The 24,140-nt window shown below is 46.7% G+C and overlaps 1 protein-coding gene across 9 annotated transcripts in view; it reads left to right on the top strand.

Moving 5' to 3' along the window:
• The window catches only part of DICER1 (dicer 1, ribonuclease III), a 68,438-nt gene extending 44,570 nt beyond the window's left edge, over positions 1–23,868 (top strand). For 4 of the 9 annotated variants that reach the window (XM_027066542.2, XM_053224898.1, XM_027066541.2 and 1 more), the window contains 16 exons: positions 1,389–1,521; positions 2,501–2,576; positions 3,384–3,523; positions 5,506–5,685; positions 5,890–6,103; positions 6,306–6,459; positions 7,873–8,055; positions 8,337–8,442; positions 8,850–9,025; positions 9,985–10,768; positions 14,179–14,334; positions 17,412–18,300; positions 20,146–20,414; positions 22,824–22,986; positions 23,079–23,154; positions 23,530–23,868. In XM_027066542.2, coding sequence (XP_026922343.1) covers positions 1,389–1,521; positions 2,501–2,576; positions 3,384–3,523; positions 5,506–5,685; positions 5,890–6,103; positions 6,306–6,459; positions 7,873–8,055; positions 8,337–8,442; positions 8,850–9,025; positions 9,985–10,768; positions 14,179–14,334; positions 17,412–18,300; positions 20,146–20,414; positions 22,824–22,986; positions 23,079–23,154; positions 23,530–23,695 — 3,865 coding nt within the window. In that variant the 3' untranslated portion in view covers positions 23,696–23,868. Of the gene's footprint in view, positions 1–1,388; positions 1,522–2,500; positions 2,577–3,383; positions 3,534–5,505; positions 5,686–5,889; positions 6,104–6,305; positions 6,460–7,872; positions 8,056–8,336; positions 8,443–8,849; positions 9,026–9,984; positions 10,769–14,178; positions 14,335–15,115; positions 17,052–17,411; positions 18,301–20,145; positions 20,415–22,823; positions 22,987–23,078; positions 23,155–23,529 lie in introns of those variants that run through there. The other 5 variants (XM_027066543.2, XM_053224900.1, XM_053224901.1 and 2 more) reach the window with 5 other exon arrangements.
• The last annotated feature ends 272 nt before the right edge of the window (positions 23,869–24,140 follow it).

Here is a 24,140-nt window from a genome sequence, read left to right as displayed (position 1 = left end):
TTATCAATGTTTTTATCTCATACAAACTGAGGGACTTATGTTTTATTGAGTGGGTTATATTCTGCTCACTATCATTTATTATTTGTTTTGATGTTACAGTTATCTCAGATTTGGCCGTGGAAGCCCCTTCAAGCTAGTCTTTTTTACATCACCATTGTTCTTTGGTCACTTCCTTATTTTATGGCACACTAAGATGTTCTAGATTTAAGTCCTATTTTCCTTGCCCCAGCCTAGATATTGGCTGTTTCTCCAAAAGCTTCTGGTTTTTTTTAGTGGCAGATGAGTGGTGTTTAGAAACCAAAGTCTGAGCACTAAGTGTGTTCATTGCCTCTGGAGTATTGCTACTCTCAGTCTCCTTAGTCGGCAGAGCTAGAAACTACGTGTGTGTGTGTGTGTGTGTGTGTGTGTGTGTGTGTGTGTGTGTATTCACATGCACATTTATAGCTGTATTTATTTGCATACCTGACTACCTTTATGTTGTTACGTCCACTTTTACCATGACACCACAGGGTTCATTCTAGCTTTCCTCTTTTCCATCTTTGTTTCTGGCTTCTTCCATAGTGAGAGATAGGACTCCCATTGTCCTCAAAATAGTTACTTTTATGTTTAGTATCCCTGAACGTAGGCAGTCTCCTACTTCGCAGGGCTGCCGCCGTGTTTGGGTGTCCCGAATGCACGGGTCATGACCTTGCAGGGCAGCTGCTCATTCTGCTGCCCTCCTTGTGTGAGTCCTGCCCCCACCGGATTACCTTCCTGTCCCAGCCAGCGCCCTGCTTGCTCAGTCTCAGCGCCCTTGAAGCTAGCTTCCTGTTCCGTATCCCTCTCCTTGTACTGCTGTGGGGTGTGGTGGGAGGGCAGGGGCAGGGGTCTTCTTGTTCTGATGCTTTGCGATATGTCAGTACCGGGCTGTCCTTCCGGCCTCTTCTGACGCCCTCCTTGGGCGGGGCCTGGTAGTTTGCCAGGGCACATAAGACAGTAAGGACCAAACCCTGGCGGTGTGTTCTCCTTACGGACTCCGCACAATATTTTTCTGTGCGGTATGGTAGCCCTGGGCGTGCCTTTTTAAATTCGAGTTTTAGCTTTAATCAAAATTAAATAAAATTCGAAGTGAGTTTCCTAGCTGTCCTCACCGCATTCCAAGTGCTCCGTGGCTGCTCTGTTGGACAGTGTTGACACCGACTGTCACGGCAGACGATTCTTTTGGACGGCACTGTTCCATCTTACTGAAAGTTGGAAGCAGTGAACTCACACTTCCCGTGTCAGTACCAATCCAATAGAGGGGAAGAGGGACATAAAAACTTAAACTTTAGGATATGACTACCAAAACGGGTTTTTTTCCCCTATTTCTCAGTTGTGGATTTAGCATCAGAATTTCTTTTTCTTCACAGATACTGTGCTAGATTACCAAGTGATCCGTTTACTCATCTAGCTCCTAAATGTAGAACTCGAGAGTTGCCTGATGGTACATTTTATTCAACTCTTTATCTGCCAATTAACTCACCTCTTCGAGCCTCCATTGTTGTAAGTTTAGAAAAAGAAATGATTGTGCCTTGAAAATATGTCACTAATGGATTTTTTTTTTTCAGCTTCTGTGCGCCAATGCAAGTTATAGGTAACTTAGGTTTAGATCTTTTTTTTTTTCTTAATTTTATTTAATCATTTATTTTAGAGAGTGTGTGGGGGATGGGGGCAGAGAGAGGGAGATGGGACCTGACGTGGGCTCTGCACTGACAGCAGAGAGCCTGACACGGGGCTCGAATCCACAAACCATGAGATCGTGACCCAAGCCAAAGTCTGATGCTTACCTGGCTGAGCCACCCAGGCGCCCCACTTTAAATCTGTTCTCCAGGGAAGGTTTATAAGTCTCTTTTGTGGTCAACTGCACGTTCAGATCCTCAACAGACTGTATAGCTAGATGACCCCTAAAGTTTCCTCTGAGATCTTACTAGTGTCAGCGTTTCTGACCGAATCCCTCAGCTGTGGCTTAAGATACTTCCAGGAGCAGAATTTATTAAATATGTTTGGGCTTTTGTAGTTGTTTGGTTGTTCACCCGAAAATCTGCCTCTGTGTAACTGCTGTGCTTGGTCCCAGTACTGATTTCCAGATATTCCGGGATGACTAATTTCTCTTACATATGAAAATTTGTGCTGTTAATTTGTATGTTATAGTCACATTTTGATAGATCTTTAGTTTGTTTCCTCTTCATAGATTAGTCGAACTAAGATACATTAAAATCTTACTGAAATCTGTATTCATTAAAATTGTCAGATCTCCATCATAGCTGATCTAGGTTTTACTGGGCAGGACTTTTAAAAATGGCCGTTTCAACTGTGGAAATCAGGGTTTTAACAAACTTGTTGGTATTTTTCAAAATGAAGAACTTTACTCTGGTAAAGTTCAGCTTTAAAGATGCTGGGGCAGAGGCTTCCTAGAAGTCGTATGTGCTAATGATCGATAGCTACGCTCATGTACAGTGGAAATGTTTTTTGTTACTTTCAGGGTCCGCCAATGAGCTGTATACGATTGGCCGAAAGAGTTGTAGCTCTCATTTGCTGTGAAAAACTGCACAAAATTGGTAAGAGTGATTGAAAAGCACATGCAGATAAAACTAAGGTTGAAACCCTTGTAAAACAAAAGCACATCAAGGACCTCTGAACTCGCTGCTCTCCTTGTGCTCTGGTGAAGGCGGACGTACGTACGTAAATACGGTGTAACGTGAGGGTCCTGTGACATGTACCAGCTTTGAGGCCATAGCTTCCCTGCGAATACCTGTAATGTATTTGCTCCCTTTACTGACCCCTTTTCAACACATAAAGGTCTTCTTGTAACTGTTGAGTCGTGAGCGTTTGTGTTTTAATGGGTCGTTTTCTCAGATCGGTTTAGTTTACAAATTAACCCACTTAAAAAAAAAGGGAAGTCTTGTTGTCCATAGACTTTGTAAAACAGAGTGCTGTTTCTCTGTTCAGACGTCATTTAGAAACACTTTTCTTTTTTTTAATTGAAGTGTAGTTAACACACGATGTTACATCAGTTTCTGGCGTAGGACATGGTGGCTCCCCAAGTCTGGACGTTATGCTGTGCCCCCCGCAAGCGTAGCTGCCATCTGTCACCATACAATGCTATTCCAGCACGTTGTGCTATACTCCCTGTGCTGTGCCTCGTTTAGACGTTATTTCTGCACCTTGGAGCAGAGTTTGTAATCCTCGCGTTGACTATATGAGCGCCAAAATAGCCTCCCTGAAGCATCACGTCCGATTACGCTGTGCTATTAAAGCAAAGCTGCTTTAGTTTTCACCCCCCTTCCCGTTGTCGCTCCGGATTATTCACTTATTAGAGAGGCAAAATCCGGATTGTTTATGTTAATTCTCGGTACATTTCCTAGGTGAACTGGATGACCATTTGATGCCAGTTGGGAAAGAGACGGTTAAATATGAAGAAGAGCTCGATTTACATGACGAAGAAGAGACCAGCGTTCCAGGAAGACCAGGTTCCACAAAGCGAAGACAGTGCTACCCAAAGGCAGTTAGTATCGGTTAGAACTGCATATGAATCTAACCTTTCTGACTTTTTATTTCCTGCTACCTCAAATCTGCATTCCCCTGCTTGGCTTCCCAGGCCTTGTAATTTGGCCCGCTTGGGATCTCAGCTCGCTTCCTCCCATCACAGCTTCTGCCAGATCAGCCAGCCCCTCCTCGTTCCCGTGTGCGCTCTGTGCTCTTTCCCACTTAGGACATTGCTTTTGTATTTCTCCTCAAAAGGAGTTTGGCCTCATTTGTCAAATTCTATCCAGAATGAGTTCATTCCCTTTAGAGAGGTGTTTTTTGTTTCATTCCCTTTAGCGGGAAGACGTTGGCCTCATTTGCGTTCGGGACTAAGACGAGAGGATTTGCACGGTAAGATAGGCAGATGGAAGGGTGCCCGCTCAAGGTGCGGGCGCACAAGGATTTGTCGGGAGCCAGGATGTGGCCCGCCTGCGGTCAAAGCCAGTTCCGCCAGCGTGCCGCGTCTGGCTAACTCTATGGCATCCTGGCAGGATTCATGTGCTAAGACGTCCCTGAGTCTGACTTCCAGGCAGAGCCGTGCTGGACTGAAGGTCTTATTGAAAAAATACTTGCTAAGATTTTTCCCCCCTAAGAATTACAAACAGGGGCGCCTGGGTGGCTCAGTCAGTTGAGCGTCCGACTTCGGCTCAGGTCATGATCTCACGGTTTGTGGGTTCGAGCCCCGTGTCGGGCTCTGTGCTGACAGCTCGGAGCCTGGAGCCTGCTTGGGATTCTGTTGTCTCCCTCTCTGTCTGCCCCTCCCCCGCTCACGCTCTGTCTCTTTCACTCACAGAAATAAACAAAAAAAAAAAAAAAAAAAAAGAATTGCAAACAAAAGCAAAATTTTGCTGTGTATTTTTCATCCTAGCCTAGAAGTATGGTTCTTCTGTTTTATTTTTGCAGCGCTGTTGAGCATTTTACTTTTTAGACGGTTTTCACTCAGCCGAGCATTTTCAAGATTCAAAATCATGTCAGTTGTTTAAAAATTATGAATATTAACCCGTCCCCTGAAATGCTTGTTTCCCTCAGTTTTCCTCAAGGGCTTGCTTCTCTGTCTTCCTACTCGACATTTACCCCGGAGACCACTGGGCTTGTTTCCTGTGACAAAGGTCGTCAGTCATAATAAGTTTTAATCAATAGATACGTTCTGGATTATCTGGCATTCTGATAACCCTGTCTCCTCACCAGTATTTCTGTGCCTTTTAACTACAGATGCAATTTATGCCCCTGAGCCTCAGAAACTTCACCACTCTGTTGCGTAGGGTCGTGTGACTATTGAGAGCTTGGAAACAGTCTCAGGCCCGTTAAACTGCAGTTTACTCCTATAACTACATAGCCATTAAAAATGATACAGATTTGTATTGACCAAGAAAGATGTTCTCATTGTAGGAATTGGAGATAAAAGAAATAAGGTGACGACAGTCTTTGTTGTGTCATTCCGTGGGTGATGAAGCACACGTGTGTGTGTATGTTGATCCACATTTGCACACAGGAAAACATCTGGAAGACGATGCAGTCTGTCAAAAAGTTAATAGTAGAGGCGATATCTGAGCAATACAGTTACATGGGACTTGTAAAATTTTGCATGTTTTCTGCTATTCTGCAGTGAGTAAAGACTAAAAGCCCCAAGGAAGAGTTCTCTGATCAAAAGAAAGAGCTGAAATGAAGAGCGTTTCTAAGAAAATGCCTACAGGGTTTGGTCGTTTTTATAAAGTTTTGGTGTTAGAGTCGGCAGTGCGTTATGAGGGAGGTGACCATGGGCCACCAGAGCCCAGGCCTGAGCAGCGCTGGCTGTCCCCCAGAGTTAAGGAATGAGGCCTCCTGCCCTGGGTGTTTGCTTCCCTTTTTCTCATCAGCTTTTAGGAAAGCTGCAAGTAAGTTTGTTTGTTTGTTTGTTTGTTGGCCAGTGTCTGGACAAGAGGCTGTCTGTCACACTTGCTTAAGTTTTCTTTCTAATTTTAGATTCCGGAATGTTTGAGGGATAGCTATCCCAAACCCGATCAGCCCTGTTACCTGTATGTGATAGGAATGGTTCTGACGACACCCTTACCTGATGAACTCAACTTCAGAAGGCGGAAGCTCTATCCCCCTGAGGATACCACCAGATGCTTTGGAATACTGACGGCCAAACCCATACCTCAGGTAGACAGTTCTTTAGGACTGCTATCGATAAGAGGGAACGGCTAAAGCCATCTCTCGTTACCTCAGGATGTTTGCTACTTAAGAGTCAAGGTGTCCCTTCTGTTCCCCGGATTGACAGCGTCGTTCCCCCTCTGAAATGAAATATTTGTGATGGAATAAAATACCTGTTAACTCTGGGGATGCTTGATTTTTCTTTTTGCTAAGATCCCGCACTTTCCTGTGTACACGCGCTCCGGAGAGGTCACCATATCCATTGAGTTGAAGAAGTCTGGTTTCACGTTGTCTCTCCAAATGCTTGAGTTGATCACAAGACTTCACCAGTATATATTCTCTCATATTCTTCGGCTTGAAAAACCTGCACTAGAATTTAAACCCACAGACGCTGATTCAGCATACTGTGTTCTACCTCTTAACGTTGGTAAGAAGGGCCCAGACTCTGACGTGTTGGCTGATACTAGCTGGAAAAGGGAAGCTTGCGTAACGTTAGTTTATGGTGGCCGCTAGAGAAATCTCTTACTAGAGACCACTCCAAATTAGACACCTGCTCGAATACGTAGCTTAAGTAAGAATCCCACCCGTATTCTATTTTAACGAGCTAAAGAGTCTTTTCCTTCCCTAAGTGAATGACTCCAGCACTTTGGACATTGACTTTAAATTCATGGAAGATATTGAGAAATCTGAAGCTCGCATAGGCATTCCCAGCACAAAGTATTCAAAAGAAACACCCTTTGTTTTTAAATTAGAAGATTACCAGGACGCAGTCATCATTCCGAGGTGAGTATCTAAGCGGAGCGCCACGCGGGGGTGGCACTTTGTTTCGGGAGAGTCGCTCCCTCGGGTGGAAACCCAGGGGTCCGTGGCGTTGATGCATCTCCTGGGAAGCGTACGTGTCTCTTCCTGGTGGGGCCTGTTCTCCCTAGCTGACTTCCTGTTGTGAGAAACCACACCTCGAACGCTGTGGGTGGAGGGGTTTGATTTTGTGAAGTTCAGATCATCTACACGCTGTTGAAAGGCTTTCTTAAAATCGTCTTTTTTTTTTTTTTCCAGCTTATTTCTTAGAGAACGAGGGGAAGGAGAGAGCGAGGGGAGGGAGAGAGGGAGGAAGGGAGGGAGAATCCCAAGCAGGCTCTGAGCTGTCGGCGCGGAGTCCAACCCAGAGCTCAAGACCCGCGAACCGTGAGATCATGACCTGAGCTGAAGTCGGATGCTTACTGACTGAGCCACCCGGGCACCCCAAAATCTTCCTTGTTTTAATCCCCAAAGTCTTAAAGAATTTGATTGTAAACAATAGCTTCTTAAACTTCTCATAGGGAATAATGGTATTAAGTGCAATGAAGTAGTAAATCAGGATGCTTTTTTTCTTATTTTGTAAGAATTCAGGGGATAGTTTCTGAGCAATAAATTTAAATATAGGAACCCTTCATAAAATTAGAGTACTGGCTGTAACTCGGTCTTTCCTGATTTCTGTTTTTTCTTCTTTGCAACTTAAAATCATATTTAAAAACTTTTTTGACTTGATTATTATTCATTTTTGAGAGACAGAGACAGAGTGCTAGCTAGCAGGGGAGGGGCAGAGAGAGAGGGAGACACAGAACCCGAAGCAGGCTCCAGGCTCCAGGCTCCGAGCCGCCAGCACAGAGCCCGACGCGGGGCTCGAACCCACGAACCGGGAGCTCATGACCGGAGCCGAAGTCCGACGCTTCACCGGCTGAGCCACCCGGGCCCCCCCTAAAGTCCTGTTTTAAATGTCAGCTGTCACCAGACTGTTAATACATGAGTGGTGCCTTCATGCATGTATGTGGCAGGCACCTTTCATGTGTAGCCTGTTTGTAATGCAGAGTGTTTGCTCACTCGGCTGGTAGGGTATTGGAAGTGCTCTGCCCCGTATATATTAGCGACACTAAGGGAGATTGAAAGGTGCCATGTAGCTTTCATGTGTTAATCAGCGTGATCGGAGATCTTTAGAATGAGGTTAACCGTAACGTAGGGTGGAATGGAGAAGCGATTTTTACTTAATAGAAACATAATTTTCATCTTACACCCACTTGAAATATATTATTTGGAATTGAACTGCTCATCAACGCTATTTGTTTTTAACCTTTGAACTTGAAAATCATAATTTGCATTTTCATATTAAAAACACGCGTTGAGAATAGTTGCGTCAAATGTATTGCTTTTCTTTTTTAGATACCGTAATTTTGATCAGCCTCATCGATTTTATGTAGCTGATGTATACACTGATCTTACCCCACTGAGTAAATTTCCTTCCCCTGAGTATGAAACCTTTGCAGAATATTATAAAACAAAGTATAACCTTGATCTGACCAATCTCAACCAGCCACTGCTGGATGTGGACCACACATCTTCGAGGTAAGGGGTTTCAGAGATGGCATTTGACTGTCACCTGAGGCACTATTTGCAGAGGTCGGCAGACGACCATAGGGGGTCACTGTCCCGCTGCCTGCCTGTCAACTCTGAAACCGGGAGATTCTTTGCACAGAGAACTGCCCAGGGTGGGGTCCAGGAGTCCTCAGTTTAAATGAGCTCTTCAGGTGACTTGTAGGCACACTGAGCTAGAGAACCCCTGTGAAGGGTCAGGGTGGGGGGGATACTTCTTTTTGTTTGATAAAAATATTTCGAAATTCTTACAGACTTAATCTTTTGACACCTCGCCATTTGAATCAGAAGGGGAAAGCCCTTCCTCTAAGCAGTGCTGAGAAGAGAAAAGCCAAGTGGGAAAGTCTGCAGAATAAACAGGTAATGTGTTCACTATTACTCTAGCATCATTTACTATTTTGAAACGTTAGGTTTGACTTCTTTATCAGCAGGTTGAACTGAGTGACTTAGGAAGTTTTTGGAAGATCCCCAACACTTGGGCTTTGTCATGTTTTAGCTAATACCGTGTGTGAACCTGTATTTGAATGGCTTTTTGGAAATATGACGGGTTTCCTTTGATACTTGGTCCACTGGCAAAATTCGATTCATCCTTATAAATCCTAGATTAAATCCCATGCAGCCTTAAGCCTTAAAAGGGATTGCTTTTAGAAGAAAGACTTTATTAATATTCGTGATTTTTGTCTTTATCCATTAGTGAAATTGGTCTTTAATTTTTTATTCTTTTGTGTGTTTGCTTTATATTTGTCCACATTTTTGCTTATTCAAAGATCCTGGTTCCAGAGCTCTGTGCTATACATCCGATTCCAGCATCACTGTGGAGAAAAGCAGTCTGTCTCCCTAGCATACTCTACCGCCTTCACTGCCTTCTGACCGCAGAGGAGCTAAGAGCCCAAACGGCCAGCGATGCTGGCGTGGGAGTCCGATCACTTCCCGTGGATTTTAGGTATGCCTGTGCTGTCAGCCAGAAGGAGCGCGGGGTTATGGAAGCCTGTTTGCAAAAGAACTGAATTAAGTTCCGATTTTAATTTTATATAAAACAGTTCTTAAAAGCTTAAAAAGAAAGCACGGATGTCTCATACATGAAATAAATGCATCCTTTGATTCCTACATTCTTGTGACGTTGCACAGGGAGAAGGGGGTCGTTCCTCCGTCAGTGATGGCGGTCAGAGCGAAAACGGAAACAGTTCTTGGTTGCCCTGCTGACATTGGAAGACCACTTCCTCTTCTGTAAAATCAAGTCTATATTAAATGGCAATTGCCTCAAGATGTTCTTTGTCTTTTTCTCTTCCCGCTAGGAAAGTTTCCGCGTTCTAAGGAAATTATTGGCTTAACCACTCAGATTAATTTCGGTTACCCAATTGTGGAGACCACAGTGGTTCCAGGGATTAAGGAATCTTAAAACAGGACAGTAGTAGTCACAGCTGCATTTGCTGAGTACTTACCTCGGTGTCAAACACTGGCTCGGATGCCGTGGCCTGTCTTGGGTCATTTAATCACTAGGACGGCCCTATGGGGTAGGAGTGGTTGGCCCTCTTCCGAGTGTGGGAAGCCGGGGCGCAGAGAGGTTCCGTAAATCACAAACTCGTTAGCCGGAGGGCCTGGGATCCCGGCCCAGACGGTGGCTCCGGGTCCCGTTGCCAACCCCACGCGTCGGTCGCTCCCACCCTGCGCTTGCTGTCGAGCGGCGGATTAAAGCGGTGCAGGGAGCCACGTCCCGCTGCCTGACGTACTCGGGGCAGAATTCCGATATGGTGATTTCTGCCTCGGGGACTTGTTTCTCCTCCAAAGTGGGAGCTCGTTTGGAGGGATCGTTATTTTACTTATTTATGTCGTTGACGTTGTTCTTGCTCTGAACCTCGCCCTTTTGAAGGGTCTGACGAAGTCATAAAAATGTCTTTGCAGATACCCCAACCTAGACTTCGGGTGGAAGAAATCTATCGACAGCAAGTCCTTCATCTCAATTGCTAGCTCCTCTTGGGCTGAAAACGATAATTACTGTAAGCACAGCACAATTGTAGTCCCTGAAAATGCTGCACGTCAAGGTGCTACTAGAACCTCCTCTCTAGAAAATCACGACCAAATGTCTGTGAACTGCAGAACGCTCTTCGGTGAGTCACCCGGTAAGCTCCAGATCGAAGCTTCGACAGATCTCACGGCGACCAACGGTCTTTCGTACGATAAAAACCTTGCCAATGGCAGTTGCGATTTAGCGAACAGAGACTTTTGCCAAGGAAATCAGCTGAGTTACTACAAGCAGGAAATACCTGTACAACCAACTACCTCATATCCCATTCAGAATTTATACAGTTACGAGAACCAGCCCAAGCCCAGCGATGAATGTACTCTCCTGAGTAACAAATACCTTGATGGAAATGCTAACACATCTACCTCAGATGGAAGTCCCGCAGCGGCCACGACGCCCGGTACTAACGAAGCTGTTCCCGCGCCCCGGGACGGGAGGGCTTCTGCGCAGAGCCCTTGTCCCGGCTACTCCTCGAGGACTCTTGGCCCGAACCCTGGACTCATTCTGCAGGCTTTGACCCTTTCAAATGCTAGCGATGGGTTTAACCTGGAGCGGCTTGAAATGCTTGGTGACTCCTTTCTAAAGCATGCCATCACCACGTACCTGTTTTGCACTTACCCCGACGCGCACGAGGGCCGCCTTTCCTATATGAGAAGCAAAAAGGTAAGAAATACCGTGTTTCTCACTCAGAGTAAGTGTTCGGCGTGCCTAGGACGTGGGGTCACGCGCCCGCTGGTTTCAGAGGACGAGGGATCGCTCAGACGGGAGGCTGCCTTTCCCTGATGAAGCCCCCAAGGTTTGGGGCGTCAGCTGATCTGTGTGTGCCTTGTGGACGGATGGAAATTCAGCTCTGATGGGACCGTTTGCGAGAATACGTGTGCTCGCTGGGTTCCCAGGGGGTGTGAAGAGGTACGAGGCGTGGTTGTTTGGGGGGGAGGGTGCTCGTGCTTTAATTTCAGTGGAGAGAAAAGTTTATCTGGGAGAATGCCGTCTTGGCACACAAGGCATCCGGACCTGGAGAAAACACAGGTCTTGTGCGGAGGAGCTTGTCTTCAGGGTTCTTGGAGAGTGAGGAAGGGAGGGGAGCTCGGTGACTCCCCAGCATGAAGGGGGTGACGCCTGAGCTCCGAGCACGCAGGGGACCGAGAGCCTAGAGGAAGGGTGTGACCCCACGCCAGCGGGAATTAAGATTTCAGGAAGGGAAGCGGCGAAGGTAAAATGTTTAAACGATGATAAAAGAGGTGTCACAGGGCAACACGTCCGCGCTTGACGTGTAACTTACAAAGCTGCTCGTTGCCCCGGACGCTCAGAGAGAAGGACCGTCGCTGGGAGGAGAAGGCGTTCGTGGAGGAGGTGCACTGGCACCTAGTGTGTAAACAGTGAACAGACGGCAGGGCGCGTCGGCAGCACTCAGTGACCCAACCGTGGCAGCAGGCAGAGGAAAGGGTAAAAGGGCAGGTGTGGGCAGCTCTGTCGTGGAAGATGTTCAAGGCTGGGCCCAGGAGTTTGCGCGTGTTTGGGATGTCGGGGGCACTTTTCACGTCAGGAACTCTTACCGTTCTGGAAGCGCTGCTTGTACGTGATCGCTCTGGTAGCAGAGTGCGGCCTGAGTCCAAGCGCAAAGCCAGACCGAGCGGGGCGATCGGCTGGGCTTTTGCAGAGTGTAAGCAGGCAGAGTAGGGGATAGTTCTCGAGTTCCAGCAGTGAGGACAGGACCGAGGCGAGTAGTAGTTCGGGGGGAATGAGAGTTGAAGCTCACACTTCCTAAGCGTTTCCTCCAGCCAGACGCTACTTTTGCAGCCTTATGTGTTATATCAGTGGCCTAATTAAATTCTGCATACTTTTATTACATTTAAAAAAAAAATGTTTAATGTTTATTTATTATTGAGAAACAGAGATAGAGCACGAGCAGGGGAGGGGCAGACAGAAGGGGAGACACAGAATCCGAAGCAGGCTCCGGGCTCCGACCTGTCGGCACAGAGCCCGACGCGGGGCTCGAACCCACAAACTGCGAGATCATGACCTGAGCCAAAGTCGGACGCTCGACCGACGGAGCCACCCAGGCGCCCCACTTTTATTACATTTTTTAGATTTTATGTATAATTGTATACACTTTTATTATCCCTCTTCTGTAGACGAGGATCCTGAGGCAGGAGGTGTTAGCTTGCCCCAGGGTCATGTGGCAAGTACGTGGCGGAGCCCAGACAGTGCGGCTTCAGAGACCGTGCTCTTCACCGTCACACTCCCCTACCTCCGATGTCACTCTGTAACACCGGACACTACACTGAGCGTTTTACAGACCTCGTTTACTCTTCTCACTGAGCCCCTGGGGGCTGGATAACACACCTTCATTTTGCAGGTGGGGAGACTCCTGCCTGGAGAAGTTGCTTTTGGTTGGCGTAAGGTTACTTAACTTACCAGTCGGGAGGGCGTCGGAAGCAAGAACCCGTTCCTTCCACCGCCCTTCTCACTGCCCCTCCGTGTGATTGGGGGGCAGAGAGAGCCGTGATGCCGGGGTGCCCTTGTGTAGGCTGGGGCCATGGCGGCGCTCTTGGTGGGAGGAGCACAAATGGAGGAATCGGGGTGAGGATTAGGGTTTTCGGACCTCGTGGAAAATGAAGTGAAACGTTGGGATCGTTGAGAATTTAGGACTGAACTATGGCTTGGGCGAATAGTCTTCATGAGAGTGATAATCAAAGCTGTCAGAACAAATGGGGTCACCAAGAAGGTGGTTGTAGGAACAAAACATCAGAGGCTGAGAATCGGTATAAAGCGATAGCACACGGACTCTGTTAGGTAAGGAAGAAATCAGCGTACGTTTCCGAAATAGCATCTCCGCGTCTGCCGGACAGCTTTGGCTCCTTGCTTCCAGTAGAGATCATCGTTATTCCCTCAGCTCGGTCTGGTGTCCTGGCCAGGCCTGAGCCCCTCGCTGGTCTTCGCGCGGACTCCACGCACGCACCCCCGCTGTCGTTCCTCTCTCACGGCCCTCCCCCCGCTTGTCGAATGGCCTCTAGGTCTCTCTTCCCGTTCCGTCCCGCCACCCGTGCCATCTGAGTGGGTGGGATCGCCGTCTCTGTCCTCCTGTTGCCGGCTGTGATGCTGGGATTCTCTGGCTCTGGAAGAGGATGCTAGCGTTTATCAGAGCCCTTACGTTTCTGACAGCGTGCCTCACGTAGTGTCACCTGCGGACACCGGTCCCCCCCCCCCCCCCCAGCTGTGTCGCCTGCAGGGACTAGCAGACCCTCAGTTTTCTGACTGTTCTCTCAGGGATGTGGGTACCTGTTCAGTGGTCCCGAGTTCCCCAGAGAAAGGGCTCGTGAAGTACTTAGTAGAAAGGAACCTGGTTTGTAGAAAATGCATATGGCGTGGACCATTCTAGATCCTTGTTTCCAGGTTTTTACTAGACGTTTCTAGGTAGAAATGTTAACGAGTAAGTGAGTTAGGGAGGACATGGGGTCTGTAGGAAAAACACAGCACAGGGCAAACAATGAAGCTGTTTTATTGATGTGAATAAACACGGAGTTATTACCTTTTGCTGTGTTTTAAAATGATTGAACAAAAATGTCATTTGTGGCTTAGGAGTATAAAATGATTTTAGCTCCATTTACTCAGTGCCAGTTTCCACTTACATAGCTAGAGTCTGTGGCATTTCCCCCCATTTATTTCATTACGAATATTGTGACACCTTAGATGCTTTACAGGGATTCTTTTCTATTCTGATAGTTCCAGTTGGCAGTTTGCATTTGATATCATCAGGTTGTGTTTTTTTTTTTTAAAGTTTGAAATTGTGTGAATTGTTTGTTCTGACTTTATAGGGAATTTGCGTATTAGTTTTTTCTGATCTGCGTTTTTATATCCAGAAGTATTCATCTAACGACACTAAAGGTTGTAGAATACACGGGCACGTAAAATTTCTTACCGTGAATAGGCAGAAAACCTGTACGTTCTTTATAATTGATGACCAGTTGTGGTGATACGAACATGTAACTAAAACTGTGTTTATTTGCCTGGTGTGAACTCCAGCAGTGGGCATTTATGGATAAGTGTCTTACACGTTTTTTCTGCTAAAGGTCAGCAACTGTAATCTGTATCGGCTTGGAAAAAAGAAGGGACTGCCCAGCCGCATGGTGGTGTCCATATTTGATCCCCCCGTGAATTGGCTTCCTCCTGGTTATGTAGTAAACCAAGACAAAAGTAATACAGATAAATGGGAAAAAGATGAAATGGTAAGTTTTTGGTAACTGGAAGGACTTCTACTTTGGTGAACGGGGAGAATTTTGTTCTCTTAATTTTCTGTTTCTTTTCCGTGGCATATTTGTAATAGAGTAGGAATTTGATGTGTTAATTTCTCTAAGGAGACTGTCTCTTCATTGAATTCAGAAACAGTGTTAGATATTTTTTGGGGGGGGGGACAATTCTATCATCTTCCTTTTCCAGAGGTATATGATGTTGTGACTCTGAAAAAGAAGAAAACAAAACTCCGTAATATTTCACTTTGTTACCCTGTATTACAATTGAGGACAGACCCTTAGCTCTGTTCAATAAAATGACTCTTCAGTGGTCTGTGATCTCCTATCTATGAAGTCATTAATTTCAGTAAAGCCTTGCTTTGTAGTTCAGGGATTTCTCAGTGAGGACTAGGCCTTCTCTAGTGAACTAAAAAAAAAAAAAAAAAAAAAAAAAAAAAGATCCTAAAGGTTGTAGTTTTTTGGAAACAGTTTAAATTTTGCCAGGGACTTGAGACGACCAAGTATTAGCTGCAGCGGCTTCATTTTGTCTCGTGTTGAAGGCCACCAGAGGGCACCTCGGAGGGCTCGTGAGCCGGCAGAGCGGTCGGTCCCTCCCCGTGGTGGGCGGCTGGGGAACGAGAGCGCCTCTTCCAAACTCAAAGGCGATCTCTCTGGCACTTTGCTTTCTCGGACATTTATTTTGCATTAGTGAGAAACTAGATCGTTGTTACTTCATTTTTCCTCCAGGCCAACGCTGAGAATACTGTTTCTTTCACAGATTATGCCTCCTAAATATGTGCTCTTCACATCTTCTTTCTGACACGCGCGTCCCGGTTCCTGGGCTCAAATATTTCCAGGCCTGATGCTCTGCGACCCTGTTTTGATTTTTATCTCTTCATTGAGTATATTTTTAACTCGTGCAGTATTTGAGATGATTTCAGTGTCTTACAGAAATTGACCTCCTCTGGAGAAAAGCATCAGAATATTTTAATGCAAGTTGGGTTAGAAAAATTATATTCGTTCCTGATTTAGAAATGAGTGGAACCTTAGAGGAAAATATGTAGATTTTGAGAACTTTAGAGAAAATATTGCATATCTATGAAAAACATTCCAGTGATAATTATTCTGCCTTGTAAGTAGGTTCATAATATAATCGGTTCTTTAAAAAAAAATTAGCATCAAGGTGACATTGACAAGTCCCTTTGATTAAAAAAAATTTTGTTTTAAGTTAGAACAGACATTTCTTATTTTCCTTAACATTTCTGATGACCTGGCACCGTGACTTTTGGAATATATTAAAGATCCTGTTCGTATTTTCACTTAGTAATTTATGCTTACTGAAACAGACACAGGAGAGCGTGTGCATTCCTGCTTCACCCGCCTCGCTCCTCCCCACGTAGGTTTAAGAGAAACCTTTGCATGCGAGTGCAGAAGGTAATAACTCAGAAGGTTGACTTGAACTGGAAGCGAAAAGAGTTTTATGCTGGCATTTTTCTGAAGAGCCTGAAGTGTTCTTATTTAGGGAGGTCGGACCCCGCTATTTCGCAGATGGAGAAACTGAAACCCAGGGGCATTAAAGAACTTTGCTTTATTTGTGATAAAACCCAGTCTTTGGGGTTGGTGTGTGTATATTGCCAATTTCAGACTATAGGAGCATCTTACCGAAGATATACGAAGATTCTATTTAACGAAACGTTTTTTCACTCTGATTTTTTCTTTTAATGGCAGTTTGCCTTTTTTTAGTGCAAGGACCAAACAGTAGTCAAAACAGCTCATGTTACCTCGAAGAGTACAGGGCTTTTTGCAGGAAGTAGTTCCTAGAGGTCTGCCACTATAGTTTTTTCTCATATTCTTCCGTAATCTTGAAAACGTTTTATAAACTTTTTTTATTAAAAAAAAAAAAAATTCAGGCATGTTGTTGTAGATACATACACGTCTACATTGGCTCACTACTCGTCTTTATTTTCAAACAACTACACTGTTCCTTTTGAGTCCGACTTAAAATGAAATATTTGTAGTATTTAAAAAATACTTGACAAGGTTTGAAAACTTTTGTCAGGAGATCTCTGGAAAGTTGTTGCTATCAAAATTGAAGCAAACTCTCCTGCCTTTCGCCCCAAAGGAAAGGAAAGTCTTTTTATTTTATTTTTTTTATTTCTTGCGCAACAGAAATTTGGCATCTCCTAGCATTGCAAAAAAGTTACATCATTACTGAATCCTAGCCCATTATTAAGGTTGTCATTCACAAATAAGCTTTTGCCAAAGAAATTGGAATTAGCAAAGATCTTCTGACAGAAATTGGATTGTTGTGTTTCATGTTAGTCTAAATTTTCTTCTGTTTTTGTCAGTTATGCTATAATCTGTTCCTCTGATTACTGTAGCACGGTGGAGGGGAAAAGCATAATTTCCCAAATTCGTAGCTTAGTTCAGTGATCACTTTTAGTTTTCAAGCAGAGCAATCCAGTTTTACATTATAGCAAATGTACTTTGATTTGCAGTGGAAAGCGGGGACAGAACTTTCCCATGAACCCCTATTGCCCATTTTTAATATTCTACAGATTTTTAAAGCAGTTGATCTTTTTTCATGTATTTATACTCTTCGTTGCACAGATAATGCTTTCTCTGCATCTGGACTTTGATTTTATTAATTTGAAAATCTTTTCGAAACATTTTAAAACTTTGTCAGCAAAATTGAAGACCTCTGTGATCGGCATGTGAGTGCTTTTATTGTGTGTCTGCTGGAGTAAGCCTCCTTAGCTGCAGTTGTGCCTCGCGGACATTAATTTTAACTTTATATCCATGTACAGAAATCCTTAACTTAAAGCTTCATACTGGCTAAAGGTCATTTTATAACTTAGAAAATGAACATTCAAAGAACATGTTTTACTTTGTTTATATGATTAAATAACTTATTTTATGTTAATTGAAAACAAATGGCCGTGATTTTAAAGTTGCCTTTTAGTATTTGTGGTTGTCATTTGAAATTATCCACAACCCTTGCTTTTATTGAGTTTCAAACCCTTTTAAAAACAGCAGCTATGTCTCCCCTCCTTCCCCATTCCCCGTCGTTTCAGACAAAAGACTGCATGTTGGCTAATGGCAAACTGGACCAGGACTTTGAGGAGGACGACGAGGAGGGGGAGGATCTGACGTGGAAGGTTCCAAAGGAGGACGCCGACGACGAAGATGATTTCCTGGAGTATGATCAGGAACATATCAAATTCATAGATAACATGCTAATGGGATCAGGAGCTTTCGTAAAGAAAATTTCTCTTTCTCCTCTCTCAGCCACTGATTCTGCATACGAATGGAAAATGCCCAAAAAATCCTCCTTGGGTAGCATGCCATTCTCCTCAGATTTCGAGGACTTCGACTATAGCTCTTGGGATGCCATGTGCTACCTGGATCCCAGCAAAGCCGTCGAAGAGGATGACTTTGTGGTGGGGTTCTGGAATCCGTCGGAAGAGAACTGTGGTGTCGACACAGGGAAACAGTCCATCTCTTACGACTTGCACACCGAGCAGTGCATCGCGGACAAAAGCATAGCCGACTGTGTGGAGGCCCTGCTGGGCTGCTATTTGACCAGCTGCGGGGAGAGGGCTGCCCAGCTGTTCCTCTGCTCCTTGGGGCTCAAGGTGCTCCCGGTAATTAAAAGGACTGATCGGGAAAAGGCCATGTGCCCCGCCAGGGAGAATTTCAACAGCCAACAAAAGGCCCTTTCAGGGAGCCGGGCCGCCGCCTCGGTGGCCGGCCCGCGCTCCTCCGTCCTGAAAGACTTGGAGTACGGTTGTTTGAAGATTCCACCACGATGCATGTTTGATCATCCGGACGCAGATAAAACACTGAATCACCTGATATCGGGTTTTGAGAATTTTGAGAAGAAAATCAACTACAGGTTCAAGAACAAGGCTTACCTTCTGCAAGCTTTTACACATGCCTCCTACCACTACAATACTATCACTGGTAAGAAGCCCCAGCCCGCACTCCGTTTCTCTGAAACGGCCACCTTGCGCTAACTGCGTTACTTGGGCCCCGTTAGAGAAAAGCATCCTACGCATGTACAGGCTTGGTGCTTAACGTGCACGGTGGAGGGAGGGAGCAAGAGAAAAACGAAGGCGGCTTTATTTTCCTCTGCTTTCCGGGAGCCCTGCGCCTTATCCTTGGCAGCTGGCGGCCTGGCCCTCCTTACGCGCTCGCGTAGACGTGCCGCACGGGGGAGTTTGAGCGCTCGTATTCTGTTGTGTTTTTCCCATTTGAATCTTCCCCCGGTGGCTCTCTGCTGCCTGTTCAGTGCCGGTTTGGGTTCTTGATTCATTCATACATTCTGGATGAACTGTCACATCTTTTTACGGTTCTTCCTGAACGGAAAGGCCCCTCCCTTTCTTAGGGTCCCTCTGGATCTGAAGATGAGCCGGTGAAAAGGAACTTCTTCGGGGAGGGCGTCATTGCCCTCGCTCTCGCTCTCGCTGCCGTCTCCCACTCGGCACTGCGCCCCAGGCTTTCCTCTTCTGTTTAGTAGGCGCCCGGGCCATCAGATTAGAAGGGAGATGAGGTGCCCGGAACTGCTGCCAGCTTCAGCTTGTGAAAAGCCCGTGTACTTTTTTCTGTATTCGAGTAGTAAGTGCTTGAATCTGGAATCCCAGAGCAGAGTAGAGGGTCTGTATTCAGGAAGACAATAAAGGTTAAGATGATCAGAAAAGCGCAAAGCCAAAAAGTAAAAACCCATCTGGCCCTGAACCGGTAGGACCCACAGCACGGAGGGCTGTTTCTCTTTGTGCAGAAGCCGATGGTCCCTCCTGGCCTCTGCGGAGCGAGGGGCCCTGCCTCGGAGCTCCAGGTGTCCGGGACGCGCCGCCCCATCTGTCCCTGCCCCAGCCTCCTGGCTTGCGCGGGTCCTGCTGGGCATGGTGAGGAGATAGGGGTGCCGGCCCCAGGCTGGGGGCCTTCTCCGGTGTGGGCAGCCGACCCGTGGTGCCTCGGGTCTTTGCGCACGGCCTCAACTCTCCTTTCTCCGGCCCCTTGTTCGGGTCAAACTCGGCAGTTCTTGCGCAGGCAGAGAAGGGGGTTTTCTAGTATACTGGCTGGCCTCCCGGGTGGCTGTTGTGACCCAGGAGTGGAGAGGCAGGGTGGCCGAGTACACACTCCGGAGTGGGGCCAGAGCGCGGGGTGCGCGGGCAAAGAGCACACTGTGTGAGCGTTACACGGGGGCAGAGCTTGGGGAACATGGGGTGCACAGGGGCAGAGCGCAGGGTTCGGGGTTGCACGGGCTCAGAGCATGGGGAACACAGGGTGCGCGGGGATCAGCGCCGGGAGCACGAAGTGCGCGGGGGGGCGGGGGGGGGGGGGAGCAGGCGGGGCAGAGGGGTGCGTGGGGCAGGGCACGACTGGCCCCAGACTGCCGGTGCAGGAGCGAGGCTGCCGCCGCTTCAGTGGCACTCAGCACCCGCCTGGTCAGCCCTGCGCCCCCGGGGTGGGGGGTGGGGGGTGGAGGGCCGCCCTGCTGGGGCCCCCTGGCCAGTGTGGGTCCCCTCGCGCAGCGCTCTTTGGGCCACCGTAGGCTTTTATAGGACCCCCAGTTTATAGATACGAAATACGCTTTCTTGGCCAGATTGAATTGCCAGAGGCTTTAGTAAGTGTGGCACGTCACACGGCTTGTCACTGGAGCGGATGCGTGAACTTCGCCCGAAGCCCGCCAGGCCTGGCTGCGGTGGGTCTGGGGCCCCGCGCGCGCGCGCGCGCTGCGGGTTACCGTGCGGGTTACCGTGCGGGAAGGCGCGAGCTGACGGCTGCGCCCTGGGCCGCCCGCAGATTGTTACCAGCGCCTGGAGTTCCTGGGAGATGCGATTCTGGACTACCTCATAACCAAGCACCTTTACGAAGACCCGCGGCAGCACTCCCCGGGCGTCCTGACCGACCTGCGGTCCGCGCTGGTCAACAACACCATCTTCGCGTCGCTGGCGGTCAAGTACGACTACCACAAGTACTTCAAAGCCGTCTCCCCCGAGCTCTTCCACGTCATCGACGACTTCGTGCAGTTCCAGCTGGAGAAGAACGAGATGCAGGGCATGGACTCGGAGGTGAGTGAGGCGCCGCCGGCAGCCAGCCCGCCGCGGGCGCTCCCGTCTCCGGACGGACGGAGGGGACAGCCGCGCGTGCTCCCGTGGGCCCTTTACCCTTGACCGCGCCCACGGGGCCGCGCGTGGACCTTCGGGGGAGGGAAGCGGCCGGGGCCTGGGGCCGGGTCGGATCGGGCCGCCCCGGCTTCCCCTGCCCGAAGCCAGCGTGAACCTTAGGGCTCCTGCGGTTTATTCTGCCTTTGGTTGTTCGAAGGGGTCAGAAAGGTTCGCTGATGCTTTGTCAGGTAAGCGTCACAAACGTGTGTCTGTTCTGCTGCTGCTGCTTGAAAATAGGAGAACTCACTTAAAAACCAGCCTTCTGAGATTCTAGCCGGTGGCATTTGGGAGGCTTCTGGCCTGAGTTCAGCCCGAGGTTCTTCCGTGATGGAGCTCATTTTAATGTGTTCCGGGCTGTTTTGAAGTTTTGTAGCAAAGGATCTCACTTCCATCTTTCCCCTCTCTGACCCTTCGCTGCCATCCTTCTGCAGGCCTGTGTGTACCCAGGAGAGCACTCTCGGGTCCTGTTCTGCACGTCCTGATTCCTTTGTTTCTCTTACTTTTGTAGATTTCTTGTAAGGAGGCAGGAAATGTGTGCGGCATTCTGGTGGCCGTTTTCATTGTTCCTTCGGTGATCTGCACCTTCCCTTCTTTTAATTGCCCCAAACCGTGGCTGGGGAGCAGTGCATTTGCTTTGACTTGCTGTGAAAGGAATTGGAGGTGTGGCCGCAAGGGAAGTGTCAGAGCGCGTGCCGGAGGGGAATCCACGTTCCCCGGCGGGTACTCGTCCAGGGTGAATGGTCCGAGTTGGAGCACAGCTAGCAGTGGGACCAGGACTTAGGACCAGCCCCTGTGTTCTCAGTAGGACTTCTGGTCTCGTTCTTCAGAAGCCCTTAAGCTTAGAATTTGAGGCACTAGCCAAACTTCGACTTCAGCCGTTTTTGATGACAGCGGGCCACGCCGGTTCTGTTGGGTCCCCTCTTTTCCTGACCTTTGTTTACAGAAACGTATGTATCAGGAGTCATAAAAAGTGATTAGAAATGTCAGTGGTCTGGCTTTTCTGACTTCCTGTTGGATCTTAAAGTCTCTCCACCTCTCCGGGCCTCGGTTTCTTTTTTTGTGAAAGGAGAGAATTAAACTCAGTAAGTTTTAAAATTCCTTTCTACCTCAAAACCATGATGTACCAACAGTAAGTATCTTGTTTTCCCAAGAGTCAGCATTACAAGTGGTTTATATAGAGCTCTGTGTGGCTAAACAGTCCATCTAGAAATTTTAAAAAAACCTCACCTCTTTTTTTGTTTCTCACAAGTAAGTTGTGTTTATTTTATAAAATACAGATAAGCAAAAGGAAGATTAAAGTTACGCAAATATGCTGCCTTAGAAATAACCAGACTTAACGGTCTGTGATGTTTTATTGCTAATACGTATAAACATAAACATACATGAAATATGAAGTGCCGTTATATTATGCATAGTATACCACAGTGTGTTTTTTTCACTTAATGTATTGAGGACACCTTTCCACGTATCCAGCGGCATTACAACTTTCAGTAGCTGCACAGTTGTCAATATAGCTCTAATGGAATGTATTTAAACAGTCCGTTGTGCCTAGACATTTAAGTTGTTTTTACTTAGGGCTTTTAATAAACATACGTGTGGCAAATATATCCAGTACCTTTTTCAGATAAATTCCTAGAGATGGGATTCCTGTTCAAAGAATTTTGAACTTTTAAAAGGCATTAGTATATTCATAATTTTTCATTACATTAATTTGAATACGTGTCAGGTACTCTTAATAGGCAGGGTGTGCTAAGGGGTTTAATAAAAAGGGAGCTTGGAGAAATCTGTCTTCTAGTAGAATTTCCCTGGCAAAAAGTGATAACTTCTACTCCCCAAAGTAACTTACACAACCCTTGCCCGTGCTGTACGGATTAGTATTCTGCCTAATCCTTGCCAAGCCGCTAGGGGGTAGAAATGTTTTAAGATGAAGTTCTTTGATGAAGAGTGGATTTGAAAATTTTTTTCATACATTCATTAACTATTTCTAATTTTGTGTTAAAGTTGATTTTGTTTTCATTTAGAAGTACTCTTTTTTCCCTTTGCTGAGTATAGAATAATACTGAATGGGGAAGGGAGTTGTTTTTGTTTTTTTTTTTTTCTTTGAGAAGTTGGAAAAATCTTTTTTTTAGGTAAGATAATGTTTATGAAGAACCTGTTACAGTGTAGTAGGTGGTTGCCCCAAATGGTTGGTGGTGTTACCCTTGTTAAAGATACAGTAAGAGTCCTTGCTGAGAAAAGAAACGCACTTCTGTGGAACGCCTTTAAAGATGGTCTTTTTGCTTACACATCACTTTTCTCTGTATTTGTAAATAGCTCAGGAGGTCTGAGGAGGACGAAGAGAAAGAAGAGGATATTGAAGTTCCAAAGGCCATGGGGGACATTTTCGAGTCACTTGCTGGTGCCATTTACATGGATAGTGGGATGTCCTTGGAGATGGTCTGGCAGGTGTACTATCCTATGATGCGGCCGCTGATAGGTACCGTTCGCTCCCCTTGGAAAGAAACAAAATCATCCTTAAAAAAGAATGACAAGGATATCACGCACGCTGTTCTTTCGTTTTGATTACAGAAAAATTTTCGGCAAATGTGCCCCGCTCCCCTGTGCGAGAATTGCTTGAAATGGAACCAGAAACTGCCAAATTTAGGTAAGGCAGAACGTGCATGGAAAAAATTAAGTTGCTTGAAAACGAGGGTCGGGGGGAGGGGGGTTGGGGAGTTGTCAGAGATGTCATAAACTAATGATTCTGAAAAATGTTTACACTGGGGCATGCGCTCTGCACTTTATATTTGTAGTCTGATTGACTTTCCCTTTTGCTTTCATAGAGTAACGCCGCGTTAAAAGCGAGACGCAGCCCCGTCTGTCGGGGTACGCGCCCCCGTGCGCTGCACGTTTCCTTGTGTGCTGTCGGCTTGCACACCCCACCCCACCCCCCCCCCCCCCCGAGTGCGTGCTCAGTGCTGATTGACAATCATAATAAATAGTTCTGACTTCTGATACAAGCTGTTTGGTTTCTTCGCAGCCCGGCTGAGAGAACGTACGACGGCAAGGTCAGAGTCACGGTGGAAGTGGTGGGGAAGGGGAAATTTAAAGGCGTCGGCCGAAGCTACAGGATTGCCAAGTCCGCGGCAGCAAGAAGAGCCCTCCGCAGCCTCAAAGCCAATCAACCTCAGGTTCCCAACAGCTGAAGCCCCTTTTTAAAGTGAAAAACACAAAAAAAGCAGGATTAAGGGGAAAACCATTGAAATTGACAAGGGTGATTTCAAGTCGGTAGTGAGCGGAATGAATCGAAGGCAGAATTTAAAGGTTGTTTGATAACAAGCTAGATTACAGAATAAAACATTTAACATATGTATAAAAATTTTGGAGCTAACTGTAGTTTTAGTTTTTTGCGCAAACACAATCTCGTCTTCTTTCCTCACTTCCGCTTTGTTCAGATCACAAGAGTGCTTTAATGATGACATTTGGCAAGTGTTCAAAATAATTATCGGCCGTTCTCTTTTTGTGTGGGGTTTTTGTTTTTGTTTTTGTGTTAACCTAGTTTCATTTCTGTCAGCTTCGCTTAGTGGTAGGAGGCCAAGGAGCTTTACAGCTGAGACGGCCCCTGGATTCCGTGGGGCGTCCTCCCCTCCT

The sequence above is a fragment of the Acinonyx jubatus genome, chromosome B3 (assembly GCF_027475565.1).
Source record: "Acinonyx jubatus isolate Ajub_Pintada_27869175 chromosome B3, VMU_Ajub_asm_v1.0, whole genome shotgun sequence".
Classification (NCBI taxonomy): domain Eukaryota; kingdom Metazoa; phylum Chordata; class Mammalia; order Carnivora; family Felidae; genus Acinonyx; species Acinonyx jubatus.
The sequence above is the reverse complement of the archived record's forward strand: the minus strand, read 5'-3'. Positions and strand labels throughout refer to the sequence as shown.